The sequence below is a fragment of the Festucalex cinctus genome, chromosome 21 (assembly GCF_051991245.1).
Source record: "Festucalex cinctus isolate MCC-2025b chromosome 21, RoL_Fcin_1.0, whole genome shotgun sequence".
Classification (NCBI taxonomy): domain Eukaryota; kingdom Metazoa; phylum Chordata; class Actinopteri; order Syngnathiformes; family Syngnathidae; genus Festucalex; species Festucalex cinctus.
Window position 1 is genome coordinate 1,171,905 of NC_135431.1, and position 14,922 is coordinate 1,186,826.

The following is a 14,922-nucleotide window of genomic DNA, read 5'->3' on the forward strand; positions in this document are numbered from 1 at the left end:
CAAAATGTCCTTTTTTGTCCTATATGTTCAACGTGTTCTGTATCAGTAGAAAATGATTTCAATGAACTTTGTCTCACGACTTGGCCTCTACTTTTTTCATTTGTAGGCGTAAGCCAATAAGCTGTCAACGATTTTTAGTAGGCTACGTCACGACTCTGTCGCGCTGATGCTTTTCTCTTGGCTCAATTGTTGGAAATCCGGCTAGCAACCAAAAGCTGCAAAGAAGGAAGTGGAAAAAACAAACAAAAGGTAAGCTGTTGATCATTCTCATCTTTTTTCATTGATTTTCATTCCAAAAATTCAACATCAAACTTTTATTGTTGGGCAACTGTTGTAAATGACCCTGATATTATTTTTGTCATTGTATTTTTTGTATTGCAGAATTGCTTTGTTTTATTGTGTAATTATAACAGAGTCTATTATTTTACTTTGAAGTTAACAGGAAAGGGTCTCACGGACCGGCAGGAAATAACGCAAGTGACCGATGTACCGCCAATTCGCTATTTTAGTAGCGCCGGCCACAGAAAAATGGAGAATACTAAAGTTAAGAAGTAATTCACTCAGCGATTCTTTAGCACCTGGTTGGGAAGGGAACGAGGTTCGTATTAGGGTCATGTTTATTGTTCTACTAATGTCGCTATATTTCACGTTGTTTGTTTGATTTACTGCATAGTGAAACATTCCCGTGTTCGTCCACTAGAGTGCGCTAAGGCACCTTGGTAAATACTTAGCAACGCTATTGCTCAACATTCAGTATTGTGAACGTGTATTTTTGTATGGTTTATTTTTATTTTAAAGTATTTAAAACAGCAAAGGGCAAGGTTTAAAATGTTTATATACAATGTCAGTTGTACTCAAAGAAGATAACGTAATAATTTAAGGCAATTCATTGATAGCATATGGCTTAAATAAGGTAAAAGTGTGATACATAAAACATACCGTTTGAGTTATTTATGTCATTTTTGTGTTTATTTTGTATTGTGTAACTCTTACAAAAGGAAGGTTCCTAAAAGTTGTGAACCGTCAGTTGGAGGGACCAACTTTTTTTTTAATTATTATTATTATTATTTCAACCGAGGATGTTGCAACTTTTCAAATGAGTCGCCACGCTAGCAACGTCGTCGCACCTGCGGCTTGCTCACGTCGACTTGCGTACGTTTTTACGTACAGTGCGTGCAAATTTGTGAGGGGCGTGGCTTTGACAGTACAGTTGGTCACCAGTTAGTCCCCTTTTAATTGAAAAAAAAAAAAATCCACGTACAATTGCCGTTCTTTGAAATAGTTTGAAAACAAATGTTAACCTTTAAAAAAAATAACAATAATAATTGTAAAATAATCTGCCAACGTGAATCCAGCGGCAAGTATGCGGGGGTCTACTGCAGAAAAGAAAAAGCAAAAAAAGCAAAATAATATGACTGAAAACTGCCGAGTTGTATCTCAAAGTCAATTCGGTGATTGTAAACTCTTTAAGGTGTCATCGTGTTCCCTGGTGGCGACGTTTGTTGTAGAAGTTTGTGCATCTCTCGCAGGTAGGGATGATCCTTCCCGTGGGTCACCTCCATGATGCCGATTGCCTGCCGGACGCGCACACGTTTCACATGCCGTCGTCGCCGTGGAACGCAGTCGGTCAAGCACGGGGGAAAAGTGGCGTACCTTCTTGAGCGCGCCGACGCCCGCCGAGCGCTCGTCCAAGGCGAAGTAGAGTCGCGACAGCTTCAGGTACAAAGCCGACACGTTGGGCGAGTTGGCCGGATACAGCTGGCTGCAAAGTAAGCACGTAGTCGGACTTTTCCGAGTTCAAACCAGGAAGTGCGTTACGGGAACTCGGAAATTCCAAAAAGAAGGACGAAACCTGAAACCAAACTAGAAAGAAAGGAAATGCTGGCGCTGACCTGAAGGGTGTGAGGAGTTTCTCTCCGTAGCGCACGGCGGCGCGCAGGTCCCCCTGGTAGACGCACACGCCCATGGCCTGGTAGTTGATGTGCAGCACATAGACGTTGGCGTCGGCCAGCACGGCGCCCAGCTCCTCCAGGCTGCGCTCGCACATCTCCAGAAGCTCGCTAGGGGGTGCCCAAGAGTCAAGGGAGACTGGCTTCCAATCGCTGAGCTGTATATATGACTGGATAGCTCATATACACCAGCGCACGCTGTTGAAGTCACAGGGCGGCCATCTTGTTACTCCCACCTCACCAGCAGACTGTTGTACAAAGTGTACGGTATACGTGCAGTCATATAATATCGATCAGTGCTTTCAATCGGAGGTAAAAAAAAAAAAAAAAAGGATATTCTTGACCCGTTTGTCTTCCCGGAAGTCCCGGATGGTTTTGCGGGCGTGGCGCAAGGTGGCGTTCACCGTCTCCGGCGACGCGCCACGTTTGCGCACTTTCAGCTTCAGCTGCTCCTGCGCTCGCATATGAAACGCAGATTAGGTGAAAACAAAACAAAACAAAGTGTGGCTTGCATGCCGTCAGGTTGCGGTTTTGCGGCGTTCGGACTTTGGAGCCGCTGCGGCACTCGGCGCAGTCGCAAGTGAAGTAGTACGACTCCCTCAGCCTGTCGTTGCGCTCGTCCGTCGGGTACAGCAGGTCGATGTAACTGGTCAACACCTGCAAGGAAAAGCGCACACAAATTCATTCGCACGCAAAAAAAAAAAAAAAAAAAGTCGTGAAAACCATTTTAATGGGCATGTATTTGTTTTATTTTATAAGAATAAAAATAGTCACACGTCAATCATTTTAATGAAGTGCTTTTTTTTTTTTACTGGACTTCCTACATTTTTGTATATTCTAAAACAATAACAAATACTTTATTAATAAATCAATACATTTAAAGGTACAGTGCATATTATTTAGTGACCTCTAGTGGTGAACTAATGTAACGATTTTGAAGCACGCGTACTCTGGTGAGAGAGAGAGAGACAACATGAAAGGGAAAGAGAGAGAATACTCTTATACTCTGCTGCCACCTGCTGGCTGATTGTGTAATAACTACCATTTCTGCAACTGTTCTTTGAACAGTTGAGAGGCTGATTCTGCATGCTCTAGCATAAAACAAACAAAAAAAAAAAAACGTATAAATACATCTTTGGGACACAAAACAAAAAAAACAAAAAAACGTTTTTGGGAGCAAATGTTTTAATGCGATCCAAGATATTTTTGCATATATATCATGGAAAGCAATTGTGTGTTTTTCTTTTTTTCATGATTAGTTCACCACTAGATGGTGCTAAAGTTGACAATTTCTTCAAAGTTCCGCTTTTGAATGATTTGAGTATTGTTGTATTTTTTTTTTCATCATGTCAAAACGTGACTTGAACATGTTTGCCCCGAAATGTTGCTGTCAAGTGAGACACGTGCGCGTCGCTCACTTCCTGTCCGGCCGTGACATCCTTGACGGCGCGCACGTCGGCGCGGGTCCCGTCGAAGGTGACGATGACGTTGGGATCGCAGCTGTGGTTGATCAGCGCCACGCTGCACGTCAACAACACATTTTCTTTGTTCGTTTGTTTGTTTTTTTTTGTAACGTCCGTGTAGGGCTGCACGATATATTGAAAAAAAATAGATCGCGATATCGGCTTATGCAATATGCATATCGCCAAGACGTGCAATAAGTTTCATATGGAATTTGATGCTTTGATCTGAATTTGACCAGTCAGACTGTCAACTTTACCTGTTTGACATTTATTAAACATGACAAAAAAAAGGAGAGAAGACGCTCGCAAGGAGAGAGGAGAGGAACTGATTGATACAATTCACTCCTGCGCTCTCTGAAGATTCCTCTCCTCACCCTCTCCTTTTATTTGGTTTCCACGCCCCGAGTTCCGACCCGAATAATGCAAATGCAAAACATTAAGTGGAACACAGTGTACACTGCCATCCAATAGTAAAAAAAAATACATTAATTCTTTGATTAGCCAATAAAAAAAGTCATTTCTTTAGGTACATGTGCAACTATATCGCGTGTTTTTCCGATATCATGCAGCCCTACGTTCTCGTTTCGCACGAGCGTTTTGCTCTCACTCCGGGTAGACGGCCGTGCCCACGTGCGACAGCTCCTCGTCCTCGATGGTGAAGCCGTTGCACGACACCTGAGCCAGCCACCGCAAACACAAGACAATGCGCAAAAAAAAAAAAAAAGACGTCAACGGAATGTTTTTTTTTTTTTTTTTGGAACCTGCGAGAATAATCCGATCAGCTCCTCCGAATCGGGAAAGTCCAAATGTTTGGAGTAGAAACGATGCAGGCCGGCGGCGTCCGCCTGCCTCGTGTCCGGCGCCGCCGCGTCTGCAAACGTAAACAAACACACAAAAAAAACAAAAAACGTCAACAGCAGACACTCGCCCAAAATCAAGCGTGGCCACTAGGGGGTGTGAATTGCTTCGTACTTGACGATTCGATTTGTATCACGATTCATAGTAGGGCTGCACAATATTGGATGCGATACAGTTGCTGAATAAAGCGATATCAATATTATTGCAATATTTAACCTGTACCTAATGAAATGACATTTTTATTATCTTACGAAAGAATGATATTTTTCCAAGAAAAAAAAATTGTGCTATAAATTGTACTATAAAAAAGGATGTAAAAAAAAATGTGCGTAAAAAAAAAAAAAAAAAAAAATTACCTGTAGAAAGAAGTGTAAATTTGTATCTACAAATCATGACTTTTACAGATACAAATTTATACATTTTTTTTCTACAGGTACAATTTTTTACGAGTTACTTTTGTACCATATTTACCTCCATAGTTGCTTTTCAGAGGGATAAAAGTGCCACGAGTAGCGTGCTAATTAGCATTAGCGAGTGTGACTGTAGTCGATCACGATGATTCTTTGCACATCAATAAATCGAAGCAGAAAAATCATCGTCAATCCAATCATTTTGAAAGCAAAATTGATTCGCAGAGCCAAAATTCGGAATCGAATCGTCAGACAGTCAAAGATTCCCGCCACTAGTTTCCAGTTTGGCTTTCAAATTAGCGCCGCAAGGTTTGGTTGGGGTTTCAAATGTCGATTTCCGATTTGAAACGAGCTTTTCAAATTGGGGTTTGAAACTGTGCTTGCGAATCTGTGGACTCACGCGACTGCATGTCCCCGACCAGCAAGATCCTCTCGGACGCGCTTCTTCTTCCTTTCGGAGTTTTCTGCAGGGGACGAAGCGCACGACATGATTCATTTTGGAACCGCAAAGCAGAACCGGACAAAAAAACCAAACCAAAACATCCCGCTCACCTTCTTGTCCAGGATCCGGGCCACCAGGCGGCCGCTTTCCGACGGGCCCCATTTGTCCCCGAAGGCCAGCATGGCCGAACATTCCAGCTTGTGCGCCGCCCAGTCGCCTTTCTGCGCTCGCGAGCAGCAAAAAAATAAATAAAAAATAGCAACATTACTTTCCGTTATTTGGTTTGAGCTGACAAATGGCGACTCGATCGTCAACTGCTGTTTGTTGACGTCGGAAATTTGCGCTTGCGAAACGAACGATCAAATCCTAACCTGACATTTGACGTTGCAGTAGTGTGCTTTCTTGCACTTGCCACATCTTGCCAGACTCTCCTTCCTAAAAAAAAAAAAAAATCAACACAAAATACTTCTTAAGGTTTATTTCCTCATCGCATGCCCCGTCAGGCACAAAAAAACGTGCAGCGAGTCAGAACAAGAGGCAGAGAAGGTCCCCAACTATACTCCAGTAAGGTGAAAATCACTGATCTGAATATATGACTGGATAGCCGATAGCCCGTACACGCCGGTGTAAGCTGTTGAAGCGACAGGGCGAATTGAAGTAAGTCACCCTTACATGACCCTAGTCATGACAGTAAGCATAACTTACTGGGGGGCACATAACACATACTATCAAACTGTTTTTTGTTTTGTTTTTGTCTTTTAAACTTTGGTGTTTTCCTATTTGAATGTCACAGTATCTCCGAGGCGGACATTTTGACACCCCAGTCGGCCGCTGACGAGAAGCAGCAGTTGCGAGTGACGGCGAACGGCCGACCGCGCTATTCATAGCGCCGAGCGGCTGCCAGATGGCCCCCCCAAGCGTAAAGTCGTCCTGAAAGAAATGCGAGGGTGCAAATCCAAGACGCTGTCGTTTTGGAGAACACCAAATGCCGCTTTAATGAATTGACACCGACCGGGATGCTTGCATCTCACTTTGCATCGGCACTTGAGCGTCAAGTGCGGTCGTATGCAACATTTGACCACTGAAAGATGGATTCAATATTTTCAATTGTGTTCAATGTGGTGCACCGACTACAACCAATTTCATAACAATGTCTTGTGAAATCAATACTGGTGATAAACAATTATTGCTCTTCCCATACCTAATATTTTGCCCTTAAATAACCTTTTATTTATTTAAAACCCTTTTTTTTTTCTTTTTTTTTAAATCTACAACAACTATTGTGGCACCATTCACAAATATGAACAAAATAATAGAACAAAAGATGGAGAATGTTTGTTGTTGTTGTTGTTGTTGTTGTTGTCGTGGCGTACCTGTTGAGACAGAAGTCGCAGTAGTGCCCCCTGTTGGTGGCGGAGAGGACGTGCGCGTAGGGCGGGCAGGAGAAGAGCAGCTCCCCGACGCGGAAGCTTCTGCTGACCCGGAGGCCGCGTCCTTTGTCCGGGCTCTCGAACCTCTCGATGCCGTCGATGGCGGCGCCGCAATTGCTCATCGCTCCTCCAACTTTTTTGAATTCTTCTTCTGGCTCTTCTTGTCGGTCGTCCTGCTTCATGGAGAAGAAGCCCTCAAATGGGCGGGGCCAGCGTTACTATTAAAAGATTGTGGGGGGCCCTCCTTCCGGTTGGACCCCCCCACGCTAATGTCATGCGAGATCCATTTGAGGGAAAATGGTTGGAGTGCAACAACTTTTTTTTTTTTTTTTTGGTAAATTAATAAGAGGACGTTCGGTCCAGGTAAGGTCATCTTCATCGTGTTTTTTTTGTTTTTTTTTATAATCCACTTGATTGGATCAAATAAGGGAAACAGCGACCCCCTGTGTTGAACAGCGGTAATACACCCAATTAAATACAAATGAAAACAAATTAAAATAGGAACTTTCTTCGAGGATTCAAAGTAGTAAAAGTGTTATAATAAATTATGAACATCCTAAATTATTAATACTGAAATTATATTCTATACTGCTACCACAAATCCTTATTACTTATACTAAAAAGAATGTTTAGGGATTAAAATGAGTGTACGTAAGTGTAGTAGCCATTGGTAGTAAAATTAAAACTACAATTAAAAGCAATTTTATTATATAAAACAAAATATTAATGTCCCATAAATCATTGGGTAAAACGACACGATAATTTAGCACAAATTACCCAAAGCAAAATAAATAAATACAAAAATGTAATTAATAAAATCAATACTATGCATACGTTTGTAGAAAACAATTAAATAAATACGATTAAAAATGCTAATTGAAATAGAAATGTTGAAAGCAATTTATATTCACATACTGAATTATACAAAAAAATAAGTAAATAAGGAATAACACTATAATTGCTACCATGTTATTGTTATTACTTTATTATTTAAAATCTTTCCTTACGAACGTAAAGCAGGCCTCATGAAGTCGAGCGAGCCATGGACTTGCTATTGTATTTGTTATTTTTTTTGGGATGGGCGGCTACCGCCACCTGGTGGTGAAGACTCAGATTGACCGACACCACACCTCGCCAAGTAAAAAAAAATAACCATTCAGATCCTTTTGAATTGTCCTTTTTTGGTTGTTATTTTTCTAAAGTGTCTTTGATTGCTCTGTAAAAATTATTTTTATAACAAATTATTAAAATGAGTAGTGAAAATATATGATGAATGAAAATAAACTAATAAACAATAAATATAAGCAAAAGAAATACTTGATCAATTACAAAAATAGAAAATAAACAGTGATAAAGTAACTAAAGTAAAACAACTGGAAGAAGGAATTAATGAAAATAAATTAAAACAATAAGCAATATGAATCAATCAATTAAAATTATATAAGATGATCAAACAAAAAAAAGGCGGAGAAAAATAAATGAAAACTAATCAAAACCTAATTAAATAAGTTAGTAGAAAGAATTATTTGAAATAAATAAAGTAAGAGAAAGAAATATTAGATGAAAAAAAAGAGGTGAAGCAGAGGAATGACTTAATTGACAACACCCCCCCCCCCCCCCAAAAAAAATAAAAAATAAATAAAAATAAAACAAGTGATTGAAGGGAAACATGAATAAATTAAACAATACTGATAACTACCCAATTAAAAAAAAAAATATATATATATATATATATATATATATATATATATATAAAATCAAAGCGAATGAAATAAGTAGTGGGAGGCATTATTTCCGGAGACACGTCACATTTTTTGCCCTCTCCCGATTGCAGAGAATAGAGAGAGAGCCCTCTTGTGGAGAAGCGTAGGAAGTACACCTTCAACACCACAACTCCATGTGGCGCATCACTTACTTACCTTTCGTTGACTGAAGTATGTATTTCCATCGAAGAACTTTTGTCGTTACGTGAGAAGGAATTAGCTGATGTGTTTGTGTGAGCTCGACTCGAGACATAATTGGAGCAGGTGATGCAGGCACGCAGTGATGACGTACGTGCCCACAGACAAATCAACACTGCTTGTCCTTTCTGTGCATCTGAAGCCTTTTATCCAACCTTGCCCCACTTTAAAACCATAAATTTTATTATCATTTCATGTCCCCACTCTCCCAATCGAAAGATGTGCTTGTTCCTCCTCATTTTTTTTTGTAATAATGTCGAGGGAGGCAAAGGCAGATTACTCGCTCGTCTTTGCTGTCTCGTCTTGATTACATCAGAGGAACCGGATTTCATTTTTTTGGAAGAAGACCCCCCCCCACCCCCCTGTTTCCTTTTCGACTTTGGCTGGCGTGCCGGGTTCTTGCTTTTGCCCCACACACGGGATCATCTTGATGAATATGATCTGAAAGAGCGAGGATTAGGTGAAAGGATTATAATTTCCAATGATGAGGAATGATAAGAAACAATAAATCCTAAAGTAGATTTAGTTCTCAAGGAAAAAAACCTGTTATGGAAAACAGAATAAGAGATATTAAATAGATGCACAAGGCATGACCTGTTTCCAAACTTATTCTGCATTTATTATTCTTCGTTTTTTTTTTTTTTTTTTTTTTTGTCGTCGTAACCACTTTCTGGCAATTCTACCTGTGCAAAGTCATGACCAGAGAGTCCCTCATTTGACCTGATGTCAACAAAATTAGAAAATACAAAAGTGAATATGACATTTCCTTGAGGATGTCGCGGGTGCTGGAGCCTAATGGAGACGGTGTCATTTAAATGTACGTAATCTTCATGATAAAAGAACAAAGTAAAAAATATTTTTGAAGGCCTTTCAGTATGACACCGATTTATTTATTTTATTTTATTATTATTGTATTAATTTTATTTATTTTTAATTAAAGACAACTAATGTTTTTTGTTTGTTTGTTTGTTTGTTTTTTGTTTGTTTTTTGTTTAACATGAAGATGGCAACACGGGTGCTACACGATCTTGTACAGTAGGTGGCGGTATGCACCTGAACGTCGCTTGCAATCCGCCAATAATTGAAAGAAAGAAAGAAAGAAAGAAAGAAAGAAAGAAAGAAAGAAAGAAAGAAAGAAAGACAGAACGAACGAACGAAAGAAAGAAAGAAAGAAAGAAAGAAAGAAAGAAAGAAAGAAAGAAAGAAAGAAAGAAAGAAAGAAAGAAAGAAAGAAAGAAAACAAAACAAAATTCCTGCGTCCTATCGACTCGGAATGTTTCGTGACGTCAATTAAGCGCGTTCGTTCAGCTGAGCTAGCTTGTGTTAGCTTGAAGAACGCAGCAAGAACCAAATACGCACAAACCGCAGCAAAAGAGGTACAAGGGACATCCCGTCTGCTCAATGTAAGTCCATTTTTTTTATTCCTTCTTAAGCCTTTGTGGAGGAATTTTTTTTTTTTCTAGTCGAATACGCCGTCCATCAATTTATTTAGCCACCATTTGCTGTTGAGCTCGAGGGTATTTGTCGCCTTCCTTTATCAAAGAGCCAACTTTATTTGGCCTCATCAGTCTTAATGAACAGTAAATAGTACCAAAAAGTTTGGAAATGCTTGTGAAGACCGCATGGGGTGACGGTGAATCAAGAAGAATAGTCCACAACCAATGGACATATGCTAACATCCGGGCATTTCTTATATTTGCGCAATGCAACGCGAAGTGCGTCTTGTTGCTTTTTGCCTGTGACTTGCATACAAACCAGGCAGATTGTTATAATAATAGTAGTCAAACGACATTTGGAAATCAAAAATAATCCTGCCAAATCAAATTACAATCATCCAAAAGTCCAATGGTTTTCAATGAGCATCATTTCACCGAGTAAGATCGCCATTTTGACTTCTGACCTAAACTTGTCCATAATGAGGATGGGATGCTTTTTGTTTGCTTTTTTTTTTTTTTTTTTTTTTTTTCCCCAAGGAATGAGTGACCAAGTCAAGCTGGCAGACGAATGAGTTTGGTATAAGGTTATTTTCAACCGTCTGGGTCTAAAATATCGATATTCCTTTTCATCGCTCAATATCGATTCATATAACCATGAATCGATACTTTTAATACAGCTTCTCTCCACCCCCTCCTGTAAATTAAAGCGCCAAATACCCCCCATAAGAACTAAGGTAAAAACTGTATGTGGAGGAACTCGATGTGTGTTTGCATTAGCATGTAAGCGCCTCAATATTTTTTATATATATTTATGTATTTTTATATATATTTATAATATTTGTATATTTTTCATTGCTGTAATGAACAAAAGCACAATATATATATATATATATATATATATATTTTTTTTAGTATGAGCTCTTTCTTTTTTTTCTTTCTCAATGTTGAGACCTTTTGTATCGCCAACCTCCCCACAATATCGTGATAATTATTGTATCGTGATAGTATTGTATCGTAATGTTTGGATATCGTTACATCCCTACTATTTAGTAGCATTGGTACTTCTGGGAATGTCTTCCATGGAAAAGTAAAACGGAAAAATTGCATGAAATACTTAACTGAATCCAAAATCAATGTGACTCTTCGGGATTAATTGGTATCAAATTGAATCGTGATTCGAGTCGTCGGGTACTAGGCGATACACACTCCTAGTTTAAAGCTCTTCCCTGTTCGTTCTTAACTCTTTGACCGCCATAAACGTTTAAAAACGTTCAGTATAATCCTAGGATTGGCCGCCATAGACGTTAATTGACGTCTACTATGTTTTTTTATGGAAACGGGTGGAGGAAAGCCTTGGGCAGCTGTGCTCCAAGTATCAAGCCGATCGGGTTACTATATGAGTATTCCTGGCCACTAGATGGCTGTGATGAGTCTTTTGGACAAGATCGGGTGGGAGACAACAGTAGAAGAAGAGAGGCTGAGCTCGAGTGTTGAGGGGGAGAGAATGGCTAACTTGGCTAAGGGAGTCAAAAAGGCTACAGATGGCAAGCAGCTCACGCTTGATCCTTATTTTCAAAGCTCAAAAGCATCGACCAGTGCTCAAGAGCACAGTGATGACGGGGTTAAGTCATAGTTGAAGCGGTGACGCGGCCGTTTCGACCACGTCCTAAGGCCCCACCGGCTAGCGATGCTAATAACGTCCTAAGGCCCCACCTGCTAGCGATGCTAACACCGGAGAAAAGTGGTGCACAACCGAGCACGTCTGCACAGATGACGTTTCATCGGACGATGACGACTACTATGGGTCCGATGCAAGACAGTCTTGGACAGTCTTCCAAAGAACGTGAAGGTAAGCGCTAACATGCTAAGAGATTGCTAGTAAGATTACTTTTCGGGCGATCTGCTAGCAGCGTGTGTAAATGTGCTGATATACACTAAAACATCTATTACCCATACAAACGTGAATGTATATTTTATAGATCGTGCTCACAGCAACGTCCGACCGCTGGTTCTACGACAAAGAAAGGTAAAAAAACAAACAAACGTTTTCAATACACCGCAACAATAAAAGGAAAGTCTTTCGATAGTATTGTAATTGTATATGTTTCTTTCAGCTCCTACTCAAAGTGACCCTTCTCACAGTAAGGTAAAAAGAAAAGATTAAAAATATTTGATGGTAAACGTCTTCTATAATTTACAGAATGTGCATCAACCAATACACCCAAGAAAAAAAAGGTAAACATATGCACACACACACACACACACACACATTGCATCACAGTGCTCTAAAATAATATGATATTGAAATGTATATTTGCAGATCCCAAAGATTCTGGCTGGCTTGAAGTTGATGAATTCGGCTGGCAGCCGACCATCTTCCCCTTTGCTGCAAAACCAGGACCAAGGGATGCTGCAGCAGAGCTGAATTCCCACCTGCCAGCTGACATCCTGGAGCTCTTCATCACGGATGAACTTCTCCAGCACATCGTTCATCATACCAACCTCTACGCAAATCAGTCCATGCAGAAGCAGACTGACAAAAACTGTTGCGCACGTGTAAATAGTTTGCAAAGAGTTTTCCAAATTGTTTGTTGGGATTGCTACTGTTGCATGTAAATAAACTGTTATTTTGCAATCAAAAAACATGTTTTATTGTTGGGGTAGTGTTTTATAGAAGTTTAGGTGTTTGTAGAATCACTCATGCAAAAAAAAAAGGTGCCAAATTCACTAGAGTGCATGAAATAACATCGTTTAACAAAAAGCTTAATTTCTCCGTATTTTGGAAGAAAATAGAGGATTTGGGTGAAACGAAGCTGTTTTCTATTGTTGATTACTGAAGATCCGAATAAGGTAGAAACAAACTTTTTTTTTTTAGATGAAAGATGAGACTTCAATCTTTCATTTGGTAGTATCCGCGTTTCCATAGTCCTAACACAACATTTTCTGTGGAGCTTGAAAGATCGGTAAATTTCTGTAAATCAGTTGGCAGTATGGGGTTACCTTTTCCGAAAATGGCTGGCAGTCAAAGAGTTAATGGCTTTTAGCTCAGTGGCAACATTTGTCAGAATGCAATTTACAATTTCTGAAGCCAGTTGAAACTTCAGCTCGGTTAAAATGCGGGTCCGTCGTCACGAGGTAATAATAGACGAGCACACAGTCGGCATGTACTGTACACGAAAGCTTTCCGTTTCTGCTTGATGTCAACGTGAGACGACACGGCGTATTTGGATAGCAACGCCGATCTGTTTTGCTATTTTACAAATGATCCGCTTGCCCGGTAAGCGCGGTAAGCGCTCCGTTTTTAACCCCCCCCCCCTCAAAGACGGCGTGCGGGTAATTTACAGGCGCGGCGTTGACGGATGCGCCGAGGCATTGTCACATTGGGGAGCTCATAAAGCGGCAGCTGCTAATGCCTCGCTGCAGGGAGGTCGCCCGTGTGTGAAATCCAGCGTGGTTAAACACCCCCTTTTTTGCCGCTCTCGGCCTCGCGGTCTCACTGAACCGGGGGCCCACCCTCGTCACCTCGTATTCCCGACCTTGTCATCGCGTGCCGGCGGCGGCGTGCCGCGCTAACTAGAGGTCACCGGCGGGGCACGGCTCCTGAGGTGGACGCTCGTTGGTTGTGCGCTTCAAGGTTGGGGCGCGTGCCAAGAATTTTCCCCGGACACGAAAGCCGCTTTCTTAGGCGGACCGAGACAAACGTTCATCCCGCCCTTATCTGGAGTGGCGAGGCCTCAAGTCTAGCCCCCGTGTCTCCACGAGGGGAGGGTGACGCCGGCCGTCTTTAACCCGGCCGAAAAGCCCTCTCATCGTTTGTGTTTATCCATGTGTCTTTGCTTTGGCGGGCCGCCCCACATCGTGGGCCACCGTTGGGCCCGAGCAGGGTCCGTTGCCCCCCCCTCCAAGCCTAAGCTGTGCTTTCACTGGAGGGCTTAGCGCCTTCAGCCCACGACCGCTTTATGAGCAGACAGCTGGGCTAATCTAACGACCCCCCCCCTTGTCTCCTTCGGTCCTGTCCAATTGCGTCTTTGGACTCCTTTGGTTCTGGGATTGAAGTGCGCTTTACTGCCCCTGCGGCCTGCATTGTTGGACGTCTTTCAATGGCGGTAAAAATGAACATTGCACCGATTGATCGTCACTGATTACCTTCATTTTGGAAGATCGGTGATCGGCCAATCCCTTAAAAATAAACCGATCTTTTCCACCAATCTCATCTCGCTCCTCGGAGGTCTGAAAAAGTTAGACACCGTCCTCTTCTGCTGAGATGACCAATAGGATTTTCATTTTGATTTGAGAGAACTACTTCGTGTGCAGTTACAACAACCAATTTGTATTATTTCACCGATTATTGTCCTATGTTTTCCAATAAAACAAGATTGGAACACTGAAGGTATACGCAGCTTGTAATGAAAAAAAATCGGTATTGGCAAAAATCGGGATCGGCAGGTCAGACCCGGTCGGAAAATTGTGATTGGCACACCCCTAATTATGCACGCTTTGAGCATCGTGCATCATCCTCGTCGCTACTTTGACTTCTGTTTGGCCAGACAATCAAATTCTGAGAAAGAGAACGCTATCCTAGAGGTATTTGCCAACTCGAACCGAATTTCAACCGGCACCCTTTAGCGATGTAACGACATCCAAACTATATATTTATATTATCACGATATGAAGGTCACGATACGATAATTATCCCGATATTATGGGCAGGTTGGCGATATAAATATATTCCCCTTCATTCCCGACTGTTGTTGCGGATTTGAAACATAGAAGGGCCAAAACATGCCTTGTGAAAATGAAATTGCACTAAAAAATAGCCACCAGAGGGTGCTAGAACTGCAAAAAATGGAAATCAACCTGTTATTTAAAAAGATGTGCTTTTTTTTTTAATATCGTGACATGCTGATGACGACATATTGTGTCACAATATCACGATATTACCGTTACATCCTTAGCACCCATGCTAGACGGAT

The 14,922-nt window shown here is 41.2% G+C and overlaps 2 protein-coding genes and 1 long non-coding RNA gene across 9 annotated transcripts in view; 2 read left to right on the forward strand and 1 right to left on the reverse strand.

Annotated features, from left to right (window-relative positions):
- Window positions 1–446: 446 nt before the first annotated feature.
- Window positions 447–6,331, forward strand: LOC144010745 (uncharacterized). The gene is made up of 3 exons (XR_013281323.1): window positions 447–598; window positions 1,530–1,719; window positions 5,916–6,331. It is a non-coding gene; the product is annotated as an uncharacterized LOC144010745 (long non-coding RNA).
- LOC144010743 (N-lysine methyltransferase SMYD2-B-like) lies at window positions 948–8,616 on the reverse strand. The gene is made up of 13 exons (XM_077511198.1): window positions 8,472–8,616; window positions 6,496–6,746; window positions 5,494–5,557; window positions 5,233–5,343; window positions 5,081–5,144; window positions 4,174–4,283; window positions 4,020–4,087; window positions 3,368–3,470; window positions 2,496–2,606; window positions 2,287–2,401; window positions 1,893–2,067; window positions 1,654–1,762; window positions 948–1,574 (listed from the first exon to the last, which is right to left on the reverse strand). The coding sequence occupies exons 2-13, from the start codon at window positions 6,732–6,734 to the stop codon at window positions 1,467–1,469; spliced, it is 1,377 nt and encodes a 458-aa protein (XP_077367324.1). The 5' UTR covers window positions 6,735–6,746; window positions 8,472–8,616; the 3' UTR covers window positions 948–1,466.
- Window positions 8,617–9,751: 1,135 nt separating this feature from the next.
- Window positions 9,752–14,922, forward strand: part of LOC144010741 (uncharacterized) — a 256,051-nt gene continuing 250,880 nt past the window's right edge. For 6 of the 7 annotated variants that reach the window (XM_077511197.1, XM_077511193.1, XM_077511194.1 and 3 more), the window contains exon 1: window positions 9,760–9,916. The gene's annotated coding sequence lies outside the window, so the exon portion shown is untranslated. Of the gene's footprint in view, window positions 9,917–14,922 lie in introns of all 7 variants that reach the window. The other variant, XR_013281319.1, reaches the window with a different exon arrangement.

What these genes read in the sequence shown, in the direction of transcription:
- LOC144010743 (XM_077511198.1), bottom strand. Translation starts at nt 6,734, where the DNA reads ATGAAGCAGGACGACCGACAAGAAGAGCCAGAAGAAGAATTCAAAAAA. An exon ending in CCCGGATCCTGGACAAGAAG is followed by an intron (nt 5,145 to 5,232) that starts GTGAGCGGGATG and finishes CGTCCCCTGCAG; the next exon opens with AAAACTCCGAAAGGAAGAAG. An exon ending in ATGTCACGGCCGGACAGGAA is followed by an intron (nt 2,607 to 3,367) that starts GTGAGCGACGCG and finishes TTTTCCTTGCAG; the next exon opens with GTGTTGACCAGTTACATCGA.